Source organism: Aptenodytes forsteri, unplaced genomic scaffold (genome assembly GCF_000699145.1).
Source record: "Aptenodytes forsteri isolate BGI_AS27 unplaced genomic scaffold, ASM69914v1 Scaffold15, whole genome shotgun sequence".
In the NCBI taxonomy this organism is placed as follows: Eukaryota; Metazoa; Chordata; class Aves; order Sphenisciformes; family Spheniscidae; genus Aptenodytes; species Aptenodytes forsteri.
The window spans coordinates 20,986,192-21,005,970 of NW_008795129.1; the positions used below are offsets into that span (position 1 = coordinate 20,986,192).

At 42.7% G+C, this 19,779-nt stretch overlaps 1 protein-coding gene across 1 annotated transcript in view; it reads left to right on the forward strand.

Annotated features, from left to right (window-relative positions):
• GRK5 (G protein-coupled receptor kinase 5) overlaps positions 1-19,779 on the forward strand; it is a gene marked incomplete at its 5' end in the record, with an annotated part of 98,347 nt that overhangs the window by 71,986 nt on the left and 6,582 nt on the right. Inside the window, 7 exons of the mRNA XM_009277915.2 lie at positions 1,041-1,133; positions 4,426-4,489; positions 5,031-5,171; positions 6,299-6,489; positions 11,115-11,152; positions 11,973-12,062; positions 13,334-13,542. Coding sequence (XP_009276190.1) covers positions 1,041-1,133; positions 4,426-4,489; positions 5,031-5,171; positions 6,299-6,489; positions 11,115-11,152; positions 11,973-12,062; positions 13,334-13,542 — 826 coding nt within the window. The remainder of the gene's footprint in view (positions 1-1,040; positions 1,134-4,425; positions 4,490-5,030; positions 5,172-6,298; positions 6,490-11,114; positions 11,153-11,972; positions 12,063-13,333; positions 13,543-19,779) is intronic.

Here is a 19,779-nt window from a genome sequence, read left to right on the forward strand (position 1 = left end):
GGATGGAGATTCTCCTTGGCTCTCTTCTTGTCATTAATATATTTGTAAAAACTTTTTTTGTTGTCTTTAACGACAGCGGCCAGATTGCGTTCTAGCTGGGCTTTTGCCTTTCTCATTTCTTCTCTGCACGACCTAACGAGATCCCTGTACTCTTCTTGAGTCGCCTGCCCCTTCTTCCACAAGCGGTAAACTCTCCTTTTTTTCCTGAGTCCCAGCAAGAGCTCCCAGTTCAGCCAGGCCGGTCGTCTTCCCCGCCCGTTCTTCTTACGGCGTACAGGGACAGCCTGCTCCTGCGCCTTTAAGACTTCCTTCTTGAAGATCGTCCAGCCTTCCTGGACCCGTTTGCCCTTCAGGACCGTCTCCCACGGGACTCTCTCATCCTTTGATTATGCAAAAGACTTTGCATCCACTGCATGAGCCCCAAAATTCTTGATCCATAAACAAATCCACATGTTCAGACTTTCTTTCCTCTGTTTTACTCTATAAAACACATAGCTGTTAGGAAAAGCCCTTTGACTTTAATGACAATTATTACTTCTTCTGTATAGCAGGAATTGAAATTGAGTTTTTTGCTCAAAATAACCCCTCTGATGGTCCCTCTTTGACAGAAATGAGCTTCAGCCAGAAATTTTCAATCCAGATGTAAACATCCCCCAAAGTTTAGGAGCTCAGTTCCTGAGGGTGTTGTGTTAATTTACTAGCAGAAGCAAAGACATTTGTTGTCTAGTGACTAACAGCCAGTGGGAGACGCCCCTGAAGGACAGTCCATTGAAGCCAGTGGGAGACGCCCTGTTAATTTTCAGCAAGCATAACCAGTACATATTACTATTCAGTTTGTATAAGGCCTCCTGTTATGAAATACATCAAACATAGCACTTTGTTCCTAAATTGAAACCGTGAGTAAAATAAAGTACAAAATAAAGTAGAAGTAAAATGATCCTACCATACAAGAAGTCTGGATTTTCTCCTCTTGTTTTGTTTCTCTTTTGCTCCAAGTTCAGGATTATAAAATGCTTATATATCCTTTTCATCTGAGATAGATCTGTCCTTGACCACCTCAGTGGGGAACCATTCCAAGAATACCTAAACAGCATGTACTTTGACAGGTTTCTCCAGTGGAAGTGGTTGGAAAGGTAAGTGTGACTATTTTTTTTTTTTTAATTAAAAACGAATACAAAAGGTTTATTTTCACTTCCCATGCAAAACCTGTAGAATATGGTCAAAATCTGACAGCTGAGATAGTACGCTTGCTCCCTTTGCCTTCAAGATAAAGGCAGTTCGGCCTTTCTTCAGCATTACTGTGCCTCATCCTAATGTTTGCCATTTATGGCCCTCTCTGTGCAGCGATTCTCTCCCTCTTTTCACTGTTCTCCTTCAAGAAGGTCCATCAAGACTCATTCCCCATTTCCCTGAGCTGTACTCCAGGGAAGCTCTCCCAGAGAGCTCCAGGAAGGCTTTCCTAATTTTAGCATTTGTTTGTCAGTGTTCGTTGTTAGAAGGTTCACGAAGAGGTAATGGCTTTAGCCACAGGAAATTGCCATATAGAAAAGTTACGGTTATGTTGGCGTTAGACTCAATTTAACCATGAGCTGAGTCTCCAGCTGTGACCATCCAACGAGCACGATTAGTGTCTGGGATATATATAGTGCTCCTTCATCGTCCATGAATGTGCTTACACCCATAAATACTCTCCAGCCGCTCCCTTCTCTCTCAGGGACACCGCACTCCTGAAGGTGACATGCTCCAGCAAGCAGCTTGGGCACCTTTTTTGCACAGTATGCTTGTGCACGGCAAGTGAATAGAGCAAGACCTACAACCTATAAAAAATAGGAATCCAAATCTCCTGTGATCTGAGAAACGTCTGTGGCCAATTTCATTGTAGGCCTTGTCACAACAAGCTACTCATGGCACAGCTTGAAGGACACATTGCACTTTTTTATAACCTACCCCTGTGCATCTAGAATGCTAAACATAAGATACACATCGAGTCTCTGGCTTTTGTGTTTGCAAACACTGTGCCCAAGCAAGACTGAAACAGATGCCGCTCACTAGGGAAGTAAAGAATAAAACAGAAATCCACCGCAAAACACCAGGGAGCCAGTTTTGGCTTCTAAAGCTCAAGTGTTCGGCCATTTAATGGTATTAGGTACATTAGGCACATTAGGTATGATTAAAGTACATTCAGCAACTTCAGTTGTCTTTCTGCTTAGCTACGCTCTGAATATGGTGACTTTTTGTCTGGACCAGTTATTACAATTATTAAATCACTGTAAACAGACAAAAACACCCATATAGGTTCTCGCACCGTATTTATTGGCTAGACATTTCTGAGCACATTTAATAACCAGGCAGCCTTAGTGGGTATTAATTTGCAAGGAAAGGGGCCTTTGCCTTCTCCTTGGCGGTGAGGGCTGTAGCAGACATACACTGCTGGGTAACAGTGACCTTGAGTTGAGAGAAGCCCCAGTTTCCACAAATGGAATTAATTACGGCAGATGAGTTAGGGCCAGATCCATGAGCGGTGTGTACCAGCATGATGCCTCGGAGATCAAAGGAGCTGAGCCAGTTCCTCTCCCTGGAAAGCTACAGAGCTGCTGCACAGGAGGGAATGGAAGCAGTGGGCAGAGGGGAGAGCCATTTCATGCCAAGACATGCTCCACATGCCATCTTTACTGAATCCAGCATTTACTCTTCCATTTCAATTAAAAAAAATCAGATTATTCATCTCTAGCCAGACTATTTCCTATCTATTTTCACATTTGGGATAAGGAATTTTCTCAAATGCCTTGAGGATTTGTTTTTTCCATTCCCCCAACAAACGTGACAAGCTATTGGATGTGCCTATCCGGCTTAAGAAGCTGGGAGAACTGTTTTTAGGATTAGCAAAGAGATGTTAGCACGGAGAGATCAACAGCTCCTTCAGACAGCCTGCTGGCTCCAACGGAGGAGTCAAACAGTCCATTTATTCCAGGGACATTGCTGAGCATGTAGTTATTGCTGCTAATTGTTGCTTTTAACCCCAGTAGCATTTGCAGTATCTTCACAGAAGCCTGAAAATAGCATCTTTTCCTCTTCTAGTTTTGGCCTTCTGCGTATTTTTCTTCCCCCACTTTTAAAAACAATAATGAACGTAAACGAAATGATTCACTTTAACATTTATTCCTTATTGTCATCAACCTCATCATCACTGTTGTGGGAACAGCCATGTTATCGTGCTCCCTCTGCCGACTGGCTGCCCGCCAGAGGAAAACAAAGCTGGTAGGAATATTCATATCGACTGCTAATATAATTGTAAAACTTCAGTGATGGAGCGGTGGATACAAAATTGGATCTCTCTGAATCTAGAGTTCTTCTTCTGTCACGTTGTAAAACTTTGATGATAACAAATGTGGTATAAGTTAGATGTAGGGCTGGAGCCCTTTTGGTAGAGCAGAGTTTTGTGGGAATCCTGTAAGATCATATAGTGACCGTGTCTAGTGATCGTTAGGGAGCACTCTGCCCTCAGAAAGAAAGACAGACTTATTTAACCCTTAATTTGGCCCTTAAAAGGAAATAGATGCTTTCCCTCCCTTTTTGCCTGTGATGCTTTCCCAGGAGGCAGGTACCCCAGGGCTTGGAGCCCGGCTTCCTGCTCTCCCCTCCTGCGGACGGGACCTAAACCCACCTCTCCGGTTCCTGGGATTGTTTCTTCCCTTGTTTCACGTCAGTTTCCTGTTTTGTTTAAGGTCAAGAAACCAGAAATATTTTCTGGTGGATCGAATTTTGGATCTCTTTTTCTCATCTTGAAGACCAAGCAAAGCAATAAAGTGTTAGCCCAGCACTACCCTTACAAAATTCCTATATATCGTCAGAATTAATATCTTGTTGGAAGCTCTCAGGCCTCCTCTTTGCTTAACAAAGGCCAAAACTATATTATAATGGAGATTCAGAATCCTCCTTGGTCCTAAGATGCTAGCAGAAATTATACTGATGACTCACTAATTTGAAGACCAAGCAAAGCAATAAAGTGTTAGCCCAGCACTACCCTTACAAAATTCCTATATATCGTCAGAATTAATATCTTGTTGGAAGCTCTCAGGCCTCCTCTTTGCTTAACAAAGGCCAAAACTATATTATAATGGAGATTCAGAATCCTCCTTGGTCCTAAGATGCTAGCAGAAATTATACTGATGACTCACTAATATGTTGTATTTTATTACAGCTTAATATGTTGGAATTGAAAAGTTCAAGCCGTACATAGTATTGAAGTAATGTAATTACATAATTATATATTATATTATATAATATGATTACCTTTAAATAATGTGATTATATAATATTTATCTATTTTGCTTTTCAAAAGTATGCTCTGAAATAAATAAATCACAGAGAGTGCATTAAATGTAGTGTGTCTTTTTTTTTTTTTTTAATTTCCTTTTCTTCCAGGCAACCAGTAACGAAAAACACGTTTCGGCAGTACAGGGTACTAGGGAAAGGCGGCTTTGGGGAGGTGAGAAATTCTGAAAGTTTCTGTTAAGAGTGTTTCTTACTTCTCAGGCACTGCAGGTTACAGGAGCCTGATGCGACAGAGGCTGATTTTCATTAATTGCTGACAGTTTTACTTAACCTCTCATGACACTGTAATCTCAAAAGAACACTTCTGAGAATTATTTTGTATGTGACCGTTGCATTCACAGTGGAATTAGGGTCACACCCTTATTTGTATTTTACTGATGGCTCGAGGTCGCTGCCTAGGCAGCAGAGTCAGAGGAGGCGCGGACAGGCTTTAGCTGAGCAGATTACAATCTGCACAGACAAAAGGAGGTGGGATAGGAAGCGGGCGGAGGAAAGTGAAATAATTAAACCAGTATTACACAGCAGGTTTGGAAACAGTAGTCGGTTCCCCAGCTGCCCCCGCCTGTGCCTTATTCGCTACGCCGCCGTCTCTAACCTTAAAAGGACTAAATCCGATCAGATCGTGAGGAGTAAAGTGCAACCCAGACACAGCGTTTGCTTCGACTTACCCAGCAATTGTTCTGTTTAATTCGCAGGTCTGCGCTTGCCAAGTCCGAGCGACAGGGAAGATGTACGCCTGCAAGAGATTAGAGAAGAAGAGAATAAAAAAGAGGAAAGGCGAATCCATGGCACTAAATGAAAAGCAGATTTTAGAAAAAGTCAATAGTCAGTTTGTAGTGAGTATTGAACTCCCTAGAGCTCAGCTCACTGCTCACCTGCTGAGCACTGTTCTTGTTGAATCCGATGCCTCCTCCTCCTGCTACAGGAAAGGTGCCAGAAGCTGACTCCCTTCGCTTTACACCTTAGTCCTGCTCCATGTGCCTTTACCAAGTCTTATTTTAGTCTCTGGTCTGTGAGAAATGCACCAAACAAGGTGCCTGTTACTACCATGGGAGCATGATGCATTTTACAGCCTTGAATGTTTCAGGGCTGCATCAGGCTGAGCTATTTTTATCCAGCGTGATTACCTGAATTCCCAGTGTCTGGGAGAGAGGAGCTTGGAGGAGACTGAAGGAGATTCAACCCAAATAGATCAGAAGAGATTGGCTAGTAGGAGCATCTAGCCAGTGACGTGGAGCTGGTCTGCCTGACACAGGGCTTTCCTGAGATCTGCCAGCTCTTGTGTCTCTTTAAAAACTTGCCTTAGATTAAAAAAAAAAAAGGTGGTGTTATCTCAGCATCTGTCATGTTCTTTATACTTATTTTAGGAAACACTATGAATACAACAGATGCAAGATGCTTACTTACCTCTGGCAGAAGCAAAGACAATGGCACATAGTTAAAAGTGATGGGTAGCTTTGGGCTTGTCTGATCGTTCCTGGGGCACCCACCAGAGCCTCGCAAGGGTGATGCTGACCTTCGTGCCTCAGTGATGGTCCGTTTGACCACCACAGGACTGAGCTATCTGGGCCTTCCTGGGAACCTACTGAGATGATGGGTTTCTGACAGCTATCCAGCAAAACAGTGCAGAGGAGGTGTAGATTCCCTTGACTGTTAAGATTTCTCTTATGTGGAAAACTATGTCTGGATTTAGTATGTTTGTCCAGCCTGTGAAGCTATCTGAGCATTAACCTTGAGGGTTTCTGATGATGAGTAGGCTGGATTCAACAAATTAATCTATAAAATCCTAACATCTGATTTTTCTGTAGTTTTAAAATTTATGTTTGCTATTGTAATAAGGCCCCTATCAAATTCGGTCAATGTATTTTTTCCCTTTTCTAGAGAAAATCTTTAATGAAAAGTTAGTGCTTTCTTCTTAGCAGCTAACTGAGCTGTCACAACTATGCTACAAATGTTTTTCTAGGTCAATTTAGCCTATGCCTATGAAACAAAGGATGCACTGTGTTTAGTTCTGACCATAATGAATGGAGGTGACCTGAAGTTTCATATCTACAACATGGGAAACCCAGGCTTTGAGGAGGAAAGAGCTTTGTTTTATGCAGCAGAGATTCTTTGTGGCTTAGAAGACCTACACAGAGAAAATACTGTGTACAGGTAAGCACTCTCTAGAGTCTTAGGACATCTTTTCTGGGTAGAAAAGAATTGCCTGCATCCTCCCTACTCATTGTGGTGCTGTACAGCTTAGATACCTCAGTGCTTTGGCTGAAATTTCACAGAGCCCTGTACAAATACAGTATGATTCAGTAATCATGGAAGGAAGCAGTTGCTTCACTAAATACATCCTGTCTAAATTACACAGAACTAACACAAAGCTCCCCAAACCCTACCTCAGCATGCACTGGGTGACATAAGAAAATTATGAAAGTTCCTTTAAAGGGATTTCATTAAGGAATCTAGTTTCTAGTTGGTATGAAATGGAGATCATTCTATTCAAGCCTCTATTTTAATTAGTTAGATTATATTGCAGATTAGATTATCAGATGTGGAAAAACCATCTCTCCTATCCCAGAGGGAGCACAATTAGCACAAGAGGGTGTTTGAGACACAGGGCATGGATTTACGCTCTAGGACACGAACTAGTCGATTAGCTAGATTGGATCGTGATGGTGGCCGTAGCATGCCAGCCGTGGAAGGAAGCACATTCACAGCCACGCAACGGAGGCGTCCTGCTGGCAGCATCCCATCCGCTGCGGGTGCAGCCAGCGGGCAGGGTGCTGCCCGGAGTGGTGACAGGCTTCGAGAAGGACAAATTTCAAGTTCGTAGCTTGCAGTCTGGCTTGCAGCTCTATATAAGCACTTTTCCAGGGCATCATAGTGTTTACTTGCTGGATAAGCAGGGTGATTGCAGACAGAGTTCTTGTGACTCCATGAGGATGTATTTTTTTTAATCAATGACCAATGTAGTTGTAAACAACATTTAATGTTTGTCTTCATCATCCCAGCTTGTGAAATTATTATTGCTGGCATTCACAGCAGAAGAGGTCCTGTAAATTAATGAAGGAACTTCCAAGGACAATGATTAATAGACAATAATATGTTATTTTTAAAAACTAAGCCACACTTTAAATCATTTGATATGCCCATGTGTAATAAGCATTATGCATATGCTTGTATACATAGAAATTAAAATATTGTTGTTCCTTGGAGGAGTTCTTTAGCAAACTGCTACTTGGTTGCTTCACTGTGACTCAGATCTTGCTAGCTGGCATAAAGAGGGCAGACAGATAACATGCTGCTTTAGCTGGCGCTGGCCCAAGAAGGAGATTTTTTTTCTCAAGGAACAAAATGGAATTAAGTGTTTAATGTCAGTTGAAAAATCAAATAATGAGTGACGTGTCTGGCTGCCCTTTTCTTTAAAAAAAATCCTACCACATTCAAAAAAGTTTTAGGAGGTATTATAGTCTTTCTTTAAAAAGTACTAGATCACAAGCATTCTTTATTGATGAAAATGACTGGTACATTCATAACATGGCTGGTAAAATGCCATACTAACTAATGCCACTTTCTAATAAAACAAATTAGATCTGGCCACCTGAAATAGTATGTGGCTCTAAGAGAAATGGCATCCTACTTCCTTAAGCAGTTGTTCTCATGTTACTCTTAAAAGAGCTGCTCGTTTACACCTCAGATGGCACATTCATTTTGGTGACGAATGATATTATATCCTTATAGGTGACATTTTCTAGCAGTATTTTAGGAGCATCTGCAGAGACCCCTAATTTGTAATACCGCAGCATGTTTTGGGACCCGTGAGAAGTGCTATATAGGTCAATAAAATATAGCAGCTAAATGCTACTATTTTCTCAAGGTGAATAATTCATCACAAAACACTTATTCCTCAGACTTAATTTCATTTTCTATGAACAAAATGCTTCTGAGTAAATCACAGCGTCGGAAAATACATCCCCATCTCATGGGCCAGTGACGCACACTACGGACGTGACCCGAGGAAACAACCAGGCTCAGAGTCAGATTTATCTGATTCAGAATTCCCTTGCCAAACATTGCACTAATGTTACATTTCTCAAGTCCATCATGTTAGTAAAGGTCAATGGGTCGATTGTTCATGGAAAGCAAACATAAAAAGCTGGTTCTCCTCAAATTATTTATATATATAAAAAAATATATATAATTTTTATTTTTAATATATATATTTTACAAATATACAAATTATTTACATATATGCTGTAGCCATGCCTGGAAGCTCCAGCCAGCATCGAGATCACATTGTCCTAGGCATTACACAAATATACAGGAAAGCCTTGTCCACTGTGATTAATTGAGTTGTTTATGCTGTCCTGTACAGCCAAACAATGTACCACCACCTTTCTAGCATGGGCACAGTGCCAGCAGTTTATGTTGCATTATATTTAGGCAAGTCTAGTTTACATATGGGAAGCTGTACCATTGGGAAGTAGTCTTACATGTAACTGTGTCCACCGGGGAGTTTTATTTCTCCGAGACATTTCAGTACAAAAATCATGTTCCTCCTTGGCACTTGGAAGTGTTGGCCATGCAAAGGAAGCCAGCCTTGATCCTGAGGAACTAGAAATCTGAAAACAGAAATGACAACTGATGCCTGTGGGGAAGGAAAGACTGCCCTAATTGCCCTAAATCACAGAGGACTGTAAGGACTGAGCTGCTGTTCTCAGAGTCCTCGTGGAGTCTCTCATTTTCTCATTCAGAGACAACATATCCCAACTTGCACACAGGATTCTAGTCATTTGGTCACAGTTACAGCTTTAAGTGGGACTAATAACTACTGGAGTGGAAGATGAAGTAACTAATGAAGTCTGAGTTCTTCAAGGAAATAGTTCTTAAGGGATTTGGAATAAATTTTAAAAAATAAATAGGAAATGCCCTCAACCATGTTGCTTCAGCATTTGAAACCTTCTGCTGATAGGCAGGGAAAGCCCACAGTGGTATGTTAAACAAAATCGCAGCTTCTCCTCGGCATTAGGCTGCCCTTCACATATTTCAGTATTGTTTATTTGAAAAGTAGGCTTGGTACCACTGGGCTCCTGGTGAAGTTTATCTTGAGAGGTCAAGAGGGTCTGAAGCAAGCAAGAAGAGGAGATTGTTCACAGCACTCTATGTTCTTGCTTGAAATAATAAATAACAACGAGACAAGTTTTGAAATTTTAATCTTGGCATTGTCAAAACTATAAAATACCCCTCTTCATTCACAGGAAAATTCACAGCACCAGAGTGGTACAGCTTGAAACACAGGGCGGGCTCCTGCACAGACTCTGTGCAATGCACTGATCTCCTGGTGCGAGGGTTTCTCTTGTACACCCCACTCTCTTTGCTCTTTGAAAAGAAATGCTTCTTGCTGGGAAGCTAACAGAATCAAGCTGGTTCACAAATGCAAGAAGGCCTTAAAAAAAGACGAGGCCAAGTGCTTCTTGGATTTGCACCAGGCTAAACGCTGTGTTTCAGTAGGAGTTGATCAGATAAAAGTCAGGGCATGATGTTGTGAATTGCAGCAATACATTTTTCCCTGCCTCACCCGGCTGCGCTGGTGCCTTATTCGGGCTCCTGAGCCAGCACAGCCTGCTCCGGTCGCACAGCCTGCTCCGGTTGCACAGCCCTTCTGGGACACTCCCTGCCCAGCATGTCTCCACCTTCCCTCTGAAACCTCCAGGTCCCATTTCCCAGGCTGACTTCATTCCCGCTTTGCACTAGCAGCAGGCTGTGCCTCGTCCCTGCTTAGTGGCAGGGGGAGGACGGGAAGGACCCCGCCTGGCTCCTGCCTTGACAGCAGCCCACCGCATCCAGGAACAGCAGCAGCGGCTGGAAAGGTGTGCTCAGCTCCCAGGCTTGGAAAACAGCCTTGGTCAAGCGAGGGGACTTGAGTGTGGGACTTGATGCCTGGGCAGCATCTAGAAGCAGCAACTGGTGGAGCAGGTTTGGTGCAAACAAACCTTTCAGAAGAATGACCTGCCAAGGCTCTGCTAAATATATGAAAACTGAGATTTTTTTTTTTTTTTTTTTTTTTTTTTTTTTTTTTTTTTTTTTGAGAAGTTTATAACTTGGCCAGATTTGGGAATTTTTTTTTCACAGGAGCAGTAAAAGGCACATCTTTGACATCAGAGTGACCACCTTGCCAATTTTCATGGCGTTGCTCCAAACCACATAGGCACTAGAGTTTCACAAATGTTTGTAAGAAGAATCTTAATCTGGGCACAGCATTCCCCCCTCTGCCCCTCATTTCCCAAACTCGCTGAAATTATTACACATGTGCACAAGTGCATGTACACACATTCACATATTTGGTCCGAGTCAGATGCCAGGGATAGAAAATTTGAGCCCAACAGATTGCTGTTTCCATTTTCATACGCAAATAAAATATTTTAAAATTTAAAATATTTTTAACAAAATATTTTATAACAGAAAATGTTACAGAGATTTAACAACACGCAGGACTATAGGGCTTGATTTACAGGGCTTACTGGACTAGATGGATGAGTCCATTATAGAGTAGATTAGGAACTAAAAGCTTGGCTTAGTGAAAAAAGGTAACTCCAGTTTAGAAAAAGACATATGGTTTCAGTCTATCTGTGAAGTGAGTTGTAGAAAGTTGTGTTGGTTTCATGAGTTCCTTGCTGTTTGAGTTGACACTCAGTTGGTTTATTACTAGTAATAAATGTGCTCACACACTGTCGTATGATGTTATCAAAACCAGCTTCATACAAATAACTGCTATCTTTCATTTTCAGAGATTTGAAGCCAGAAAATATCCTGCTAGATGATTATGGTAAGTCTCAGAGGTTTACAGAGATGCTTTCACAGGAAAGTAGATTAAGTTAGTTTTAGGATATATATTGCACAAAGACAAATAATGCTCTGAAGTGACTAAAAGGCTCAGCATACACTAATACTTCTGTCTTGGGGTGGGTGAAGTGCTAGAGCTCACCGCATGGGTGGAATGAAGCAGCCGAGCTGCTCAGCAGGGTCTGTTCTCGAGAGCGTGGCTTTGCTGGGAGCGTCTGCCTTTTTCCATTGTTTTTCCATCCTTACTGTTGCAAGGCTGACACAACACAAAGGAAGTCGGGATTTCTGAATTTGTGCTCCCCGCTCCATTTTCAAAAGTACTTTCATCCTTTGCTGAGCCAACTCTCTTTTTATGCAAACCCAGGTACCCGTTTGTTGCTGAAGGCAGCGATAATCAAATCTCATGCTGACTTACAGACCAGATGTATGTAGCCCCTTCAGCCATCAGAGAGTTACAGAATTACGTCAGCCCATCCATCCACTGTCATCAGTTCAAGATACTTCCCTACAGCATGCTCCTCATTGCCTTTTTTCAGTTGGTTTTAAAATACCTAACTCAATCCACTCTAGTCCACTGTTAAAATTACTTTCACTGCATTATAACACCCTTAATCATTCCTCTTCTCCTTATCAATGAAACTGCTCCAATTCAGTGATTCAGAACAGTCTTTTCTTAAAATGTCTGAACGGTAAATTGCAAGAATATTGCAGCGATGTGTTTTGTGTGCAGTTGTGTTTTTGAACTAATTCGGGTCATGTTATTATATCTGTTTTGTGGTGTTTTGTTTCTTTTTCCCTTCCAGGCCATATTAGAATATCTGATTTGGGTCTAGCTGTTAAAATCCCTGAGGGTGAATCAATCCGTGGAAGAGTAGGAACAGTAGGGTATATGGGTAAGTCTTCAGTAGCTTATCTTTTTGATAATTTGCTGAGATTGAGTTTTTGAGCTCTTTCTGCCACGTAGGCTTAAGAAAAAGAATAAAAAAATATTCACATTCAGCTGGGTCCAGTTCCCTGCAGCAACCCACCACGGAGTCATGCTAGTGAAAATCAGAAGTGGGCAAAAGGGTGGACCACAGTAGCTCTTAATGAGACTGGTCTATAATCCTAAATCAGCAAAGAAAATTAAAAGAGACAACAACCGGGGTGCTAGTGGTTTTAGTGTAGATTTATTTCAGGAGGGTTATGTGGATAAAAGAAAGGTTTCTTTCTAGTTGCTACTTTGTATAATAGTTAGAATGTATTTGTATGTTTATGGTAAAATGGGTAAGTCCGCACCTATGGTCATCTTGACCACAGTCATCTTGAGTCCTCCCCTAGGTGCAGGGGAGGCTGCACAAAAGCAGAGTAGAGTTTTGTATATTGGTAAAAAACACACTCCCCGATCCAACTTGATCTGTTTTCTAAATTCAGTGTAATTATTTTCATGCATTCTTGGGTGGGCATATTTCTTGGAATAAATTGCTTATGCTTATTTGACTAAATAGAAACTAGCTGATATGAACCACTGTTACACCATATGGAGACTTTAACGAAAGCAAGCAAATCAGTTGTCATTTCTAAATTTTGTTCTCTCAGTGTAAGTTTGCGTGCACACTAAGACTGTGCTTGTGAGCGTACCTGTGTGTGTTTGTACCCACGTATGGAAGTGAGGATGCCTGCAAGACAGTGACTATATGCCCAAAGCACACTGGATGGTTGCAACACAAAATAAATGGATTTGTTTTTTAAAGGGGGGAAAAAAGTTATAAATTGAGCAAAAAGAAAGAATTTGCTTTTGAAGGAATGTCGCTGCTGTTTACAGGATGTGTGTTTGTATGTCATTTCTTCCCTAAATGGAGAAATCCGGAAGGACTCTTAAGATTAGGCCTCTGCTTAATACTTAGCTTCAACTTCTTTTTGTTTTTTTAATTGGTCTGATTTGGTAGAGAAGTCAGAAGACAGCATGCACATGGCATGTAGCGTGTAGAGAAAAAAACATGGCATGTAGCATGCCGCATTTTCTGTAATGCCATCAACAGAAATCAGGTGGTATTTTTATATTTTACCCACCATTCTCTGTGCGTGTGTATTCAGTCACCAAAATGGAACTTTCAGAAATTTAATTTTTTTTGCCTATGTACATATCAAGCATTTCCACAAGACACATCTTTCTCCTCCACAGCTCCAGAAGTGTTGAACAACCAGAGATACACACTCAGCCCTGACTACTGGGGGCTAGGCTGTCTCGTTTATGAAATGATTGCTGGGCAATCACCATTTCGTGGAAGGAAAGAGAAGGTAAAGAGGGAAGAAGTGGACAGAAGAGTGCTGGAGACAGAAGAGGTGTACTCCCATAAGTTTTCTGAGGAGGCCAAGTCCATCTGTAAAATGGTAAGGGGCTTGAAGGTCCAGTGTGGCAGCTTCATTAGCAAGCTATATCTGATGCAGTTTGAGCAGTAACACAGTACCATAGAGGGACTGAAGGGACAAGGACTAACCAAGTTAATCTGTTGATGGGTTGACTGCATTCTCTTATTCATTCAAATTGTGTTTATTTGGGCTTGCTTCTCCATGAGATTCATCACAGTCTTCTCGAGTCCTCTCCAAAGTTTTATGGCCAAGGGAGCGGTATCTATTCTCATGAGACTTTGAATGTTAGTTTGCAGTCAAGAATGCATTTCTGTCTTTTATAATCTTGTAGAAAAAATAAAAAGGACTTGATGATGCAAGACTCTGATTGTCTCCTGCAAGGAACTGAAAACCCCATGCTTCCATTGTCTTTGGTGAGCGCTGGGGGTAAGCAGGACAAAGATTATGCAATGAAATTATTGTGACGCTCAAATGTTGTCCCACCCCATCTCACTAACTTTGTTAGCAGCTTTTCCCCCAGGGTGCCAGGGTATCCAGCTTTTTTTAATGCTGTTGAGCTGTCCTTTAAAATGTTTTCTCACTCTTTCAGCTGGGAGTCATTTTCGTAGCACAATAGCCATGTCTGACAATGGAAATCCTCAAACCCTCTGAGAAATCTCAAAGCTGTGTCTGAATTCATCGATGTCTTGTTGACATCCATCTTTAGAAGGCTGAATTTTAATTTGGGAAGGGATGTGGCCTTTTTCTTGATGTTGTTTGCTAAAGAGTGAAGTCTCCTTTGGAGACAATGACATATCTGTGTATACTGGTAGAGAGAGAATGAAGGGAAAGAAAGGTCAACAAATAGGTAGTGAGAGTTTCACCAATATCTTGTGCAACAGGCAAGCAAACAGCAGATCAACAACATTCTGGTTGGCTGGCTTCATGAAGAGATATTGAAGTCTCCTTGCAAAATAATAATGGTAGTATTGCCAAGTATCATGCCTGGAAGTCATTAACTCACAGTACACCAACTCATTGCTGAATCCTAGGGGTAGTAATTAACTGACATCACTCTTGATAGATACTCTAGGCCATTCACTGCCCTTAATCTGCGATTCAGAACCCCCAGTGAAGGTGGCGTGGGAGGATCTAGGACAGCCACAGGCTCTTACAGACCATTTCATGTGCTCAAACAGCCTGCCGTCTCTTCTCTAGTAGCATCTCAACTCCCACCAGGTGAGGAGCAGCGCCTGCTGGAGTGGCAGAGAGTTTGTGCGTGTCCTATTGTTAGCATGAAATGAAAATGTTGTGAGGCAAAAATTATATTCTTGTTGCTTGTTCTGTAGTTAGTTGCAGGCATGAGGCATAGTAGAATGAAAGTATACTTTGAAAATAACCAAGCCCATGAGAACTTAAACCTGAGAAGAATTAAATGTAGCATTGATGGGATAGTGCTGGAGGTGACTTACCACTCCCAAGGGAGTAGACAGTGAAAGTCATTATACTGTAGTGGTCATTTTCATCTTCAAGCCATAGAGTCTATGGTTTCAGGGAGTCAGGGACTTCAGGAAGTTATCTAGTTCATTCCCTTGCCTCAGGGAACCATGAACTATATATAAATCATTCCTGACAACTTGATCATTACTGCTTCACTGTCCAATCACATGGCATGTTTATTTAGGTGGTTTGTGCAAACTCTTAATGGATCCAAAGATAACGCTGTCATTTTTGAGCATTAATGCATTAAAATTACTGTGCCTTAAGGCTGGAAGAGCCTTACTTCTGATACTGAGCATGATGGCATTTGTGGTTTTCCATCCAAAAGTCATTTATTTTATCAGGTGATATTTTTAAAAATCCATGATTCACATATATTTTCTCAAATACTTTTTTCTCTTTATATTGAAAACCAGAACTTTGTTGCTTTGTATCAGCATCTTAACAAGCAAACAAAAAAGTGATAATTAAGTACCCATCATACCTGCAAAATGAAGCATGAAGTTGCAGTACATAAATCCAACTTGAGCCTTCACAAAGATGCAACACAAAAGGCTTTCCTGTAGTGGACTCTTCAGGGGAGGAGTGAGGAACAACATGTTTTCCACCTTGTCTCCTAACCTTCTCTTCAAAGCTTATTCCATGAGCTAATAGCGTCTCCATCAGGAAATATATTGTCTTTATTAATTTACTCATATGAAAACCCTTTAGTGTCACCCCATGTCAACATTCCCCTCCTGGATGTTTATGCCCTTTGCATTTTTGCAGGCACATATCATAGCTCCCATAAATCATCATCCATCCCATATTTCCATGTTTCATTTTGTAAGTCATTTCCCATAAATCAGCCCTCATTTTGGACTGAAACAGAGATGAATAATAAATAATTAGGAACAGGGGCAGCTGGCTTTCTGGGAAGCTCCCCAGCCCATAGTTCCCATATAACATAACTGCTTCATGGTGTGTTTTTTCTGTGAAAAAATCCAATCTTTCTAGGAAATGCTCCCTGTTTGTTGTTGTTATGACTTGTACTTCATTGATGTACATGCGTGTTTTCCCTGACAAGTGCAGTCTTGCATCCAAAGATGTGACTTGAAGTGCATTCAAGTCAACAGTACTGGACAGGCCCATATTGCTGTGCTCTTCTGTCACTCTGTCAGTGTCCTGTTTGTCTACGTTTCCCGCAGACTATCCTCCCTGCCGCTTCTTATTCCTGCAGCTCCCATTTGACTCCGCAAAAGGGGTCTCTGATTGGGGGGTGCAAAGAAGACAGAGCCAAACTCATCGTTCGGTGCCTAGTGACAGGACAGGAGGCAATGGGCACAAACTGAAACACAGGAGAGTGCCTCTGAACATCAGGAAACACTTTTGCATGGTGAGGGTAGTCAAATACTAGAACAGGTTGCCCAGAGAGGCTGTGGAGTCTCCACACACCATTCCCCTTTTCTCCTTTCATGAGCAGCAATTTTTTGCACTCTCACCCTACAAAAAATTTCCCTTACTCCTATAATTTTGGGACTAGCATCTTAGGACTTGGAGTTTTTTATTACATGGTATGATCTGGATATGAACTGACTGATCACATGAAGATAAATAAAGCAGTGCTTTGGGGACTGTTGGCTTTTTTTAGCAATCCTCACAACAGTTGTTTCTTTTTGTAAAGGAAGCAAAACAAAGTCGTGGAAAAAGTCTCAGACATTGCAGAGTTTGAATCCCCAGTGGGGATCAAATGAGTGACATGAAAGTATCAGAGAGTTCTTTATATCAAGAAAAAGATATTAATGTAACTTCACTGCTGCTACTCAAGACTCTTCTTTGAAAGTTCTATTCTAGTCACACTTTGCCCATAACTCTGTAGACTAAATCCTGCCCTCATTTACACACATCCAGTGTCCTCTGGAGCCTTTGTTACCAGAACATAAAGCTCTGCTGCTTGGTATTAACTTCATGCATGGTTGGATGGCCTAAGCCATCTTCAGATCTGAAGCTCTGTGAATTCTCCATAGGCTTTGGCTGTAGAATTACACTTAAATTATGTTTGATTGGGTCATTTGCACTGCTGTCCCAGGAGGGCTTGTCATCAGCCTGATGTAGTTGCTTTTGTTCTGCTCTCTATTCATATTAAATACATCCTTTGAAACTGAATTAAACAGAAGTGTAGAGATGACTCAAAACATACAGTTGATATCTCCGTTTTCATTCCCTGGTCAGATTCCCAAATGTGGTGCATATTTCAGGCTATTACACAGGTTTACTACTGCAGAAAGCTGCTGGGGCTGCAGGAAATGGTACAAGACTCATTATTCCTTGGACAAAGGAAGGACCTTCCCTTCTGGAAAATATTCTAGTCCATGCTCTCTCTTGATATCCACAACAGAAGCCAGGAGAAGTGTCTGGTTTCACCTGTTGCCATCTCTAGAGCTGGCTGCAGCTACAGCTTACCAAATTCCATGAATTTCTTATTTTTTCTCCATTGGGACTCTCCTCAAGGGGCAAGCAGCTGCTCCCCTGCAGCACGGCTTTGCAAGAGAATCCTCTCTTTTCTGTGGGCTTTCAGTCCCAGACTATTCCCAGTTGCCTCTTCACTTTTGTGTCTTTCAGCCTGCAGTGGCCAGCCACCCACGACCAACTGTATTCATGCTCCAGAGACTTCCTTCTTGCATCTGAGGTTACTGAATACTCCCTTGTTTATCACGGAGGAGCCTAGGAATCCCCATTCAGCCTTTTTCTAGCCTCAACTACCCTATCCTCTGACCACACACTCCAAAAAACTTCTAACATTTACAGCCCGGCAAGGGTAAATTCCCAGATTAGCTTGGTCTTCCCACTTAGTCCAGAGGCAGGAGAATTACTGGCTGCACAGACAGGAAAGTAACCCCCTTTCTTCCCTTCACAGCTGACCTGTAGAGCAGAAACTAGAGAGGTCTCCTTTATCATCTACAGGCAAGTCCAATTCTACCCCTTCCTACTGCAACTTGCTCCTCAGCAGCACTGTTCCTGAAAGCTTCAAGGTATCATTTCCAAAAGTATATCAGAGCCATGGGTAGTAGAAGTGGTCTTTCTGCTTTCAGATTCTTCTTTCCACCTGTCAGGAAAGTCCTCTCAACATAAGAAGATCAAAAGAACTTTTGTCTTCTCTGCCCAGCCACAATAGAGCAAACCAGATCTTGACTGGAAATTCCAAAGCAATCATCTTCTTTACATAGGCTAAATCCATATGCCTGTTGGGATTTAAAAAAACAAAAACAAAAATCCCACAACAAAAACCCTTGCCTCAAGACCATGAGAGCTCAAAGTCTCATGCAAGGATTTGAAAGCAAAACATCCCTCTTTCCTTCTACCCAGGGAAAGCAAGCTCCAGAGAAGTGCCCTGAGAAAGATCTTTTCCTATGAGCTGGATCAATATGGTGCTGTATCACATGAATCTATGTGCTCAGAGGATGACAAGGCATAGAGATGTTTCTTCAAGTCTTTCTCCATCTATGAACCAGCCAGTCGTGGTGACCAGTCAGACCAGATGTCACCACCTAGACAGCAGCAGAGGCAGAGGAAACTGTGAGGAAGAAAGGGACATTGCTATCTGGAAGCTGGAAGTTGCTGTTGTGGCCAGAACCACGAGCTTTTCCCCCATCCCTCAGTCCATACAGTCTCCTCTGGCTATTGCTGCTGCTGCTGCTGAGGCAGAAAGAGCCTAGCAGAAGACTCTTCTTTTCTGTCCCACAAACCCCTTCACCACCTCTTCTGGCTGCTTGGCCTCTGCCATTGTAGCTTGCTCAGGACTGGCTGGAAGATGGTCTCTGCATACATGGGGCACACTGATTGCCAAAGCCATTTGCTGTCTCAGGCTGGAAATGAGGTTCCTAGCAAAAAAATGCAGAACTGAGGAGGCTGTGGAAGTCAGATAAGAAAACCACTGATGCCCTGGGGGTAGCACAGCATTCAGAGAAGCCTAAGGAGCTGTGACCCTGTAAACCATGATAAGGACAAGAAAACCCAGCTTTAGCCAGACACCAGAGGAAAGCATACCAACCTCACATTAACAACAAACAGTTCTTTCAAGGTTCCTTCTCATTGAGATGATGTGGCTGAGACAGCAACACAACCAGAGGGTACAGGGGCATACCCTGAGCTTGAAAGCCTACAAGCAACATCTCCAGACAACCTTGCCTTAGTGGGGAAGCTGCCTGGCTCCCCATTCCCAACCTCCTGCAGGGCTGCACCTGATTGTCTACCTGATCTCCTGAAACACTTCTCTTCTCCGACCCTCCCAAAGCTATTTGCCTCCTGTTCTCCTGAGACCCAGCAGGCACTGCAAGGTACAGCTCAGCTTGCTGGCTGCCCTAGCTGTCAGGTACAGCTAGTAAGATCCCCGGGGACTTATCCGGGCGGGGTCCCAAGGGCTCAGTCCCTTCACGGACTCGGATGATCAGAGAATCCAAACCACCCCACTGTCCTGCATAGGCGCTGAGCCCCTCCGTGCGCAGGCGGTCCCAGGGAGTTTTGCTCATCATTTCAGTGCGATTGGTCTGCACAGCCCAGCTGGGGAGGGGGGAAGGGGAGATCGCTGCTTTTCAGCTCCCGCTTTGGAGCAGCAAAGCTGGAGACGGAAGAGGAGGTGAGGCGTGAACGTTTCCTTCCCCCGGGCACCCAGTCCCCAGTCCCCTCCTGCCCCAGAGAAGAGCGTCCTACACAGCTCCAAGGCCGCTCACTCGTCGGGATCCTTCCCCGAGGGGAGCGGAACCCCTCGCCGCCCCCGGCCGGGCCCCGCCGCCGCCCCGC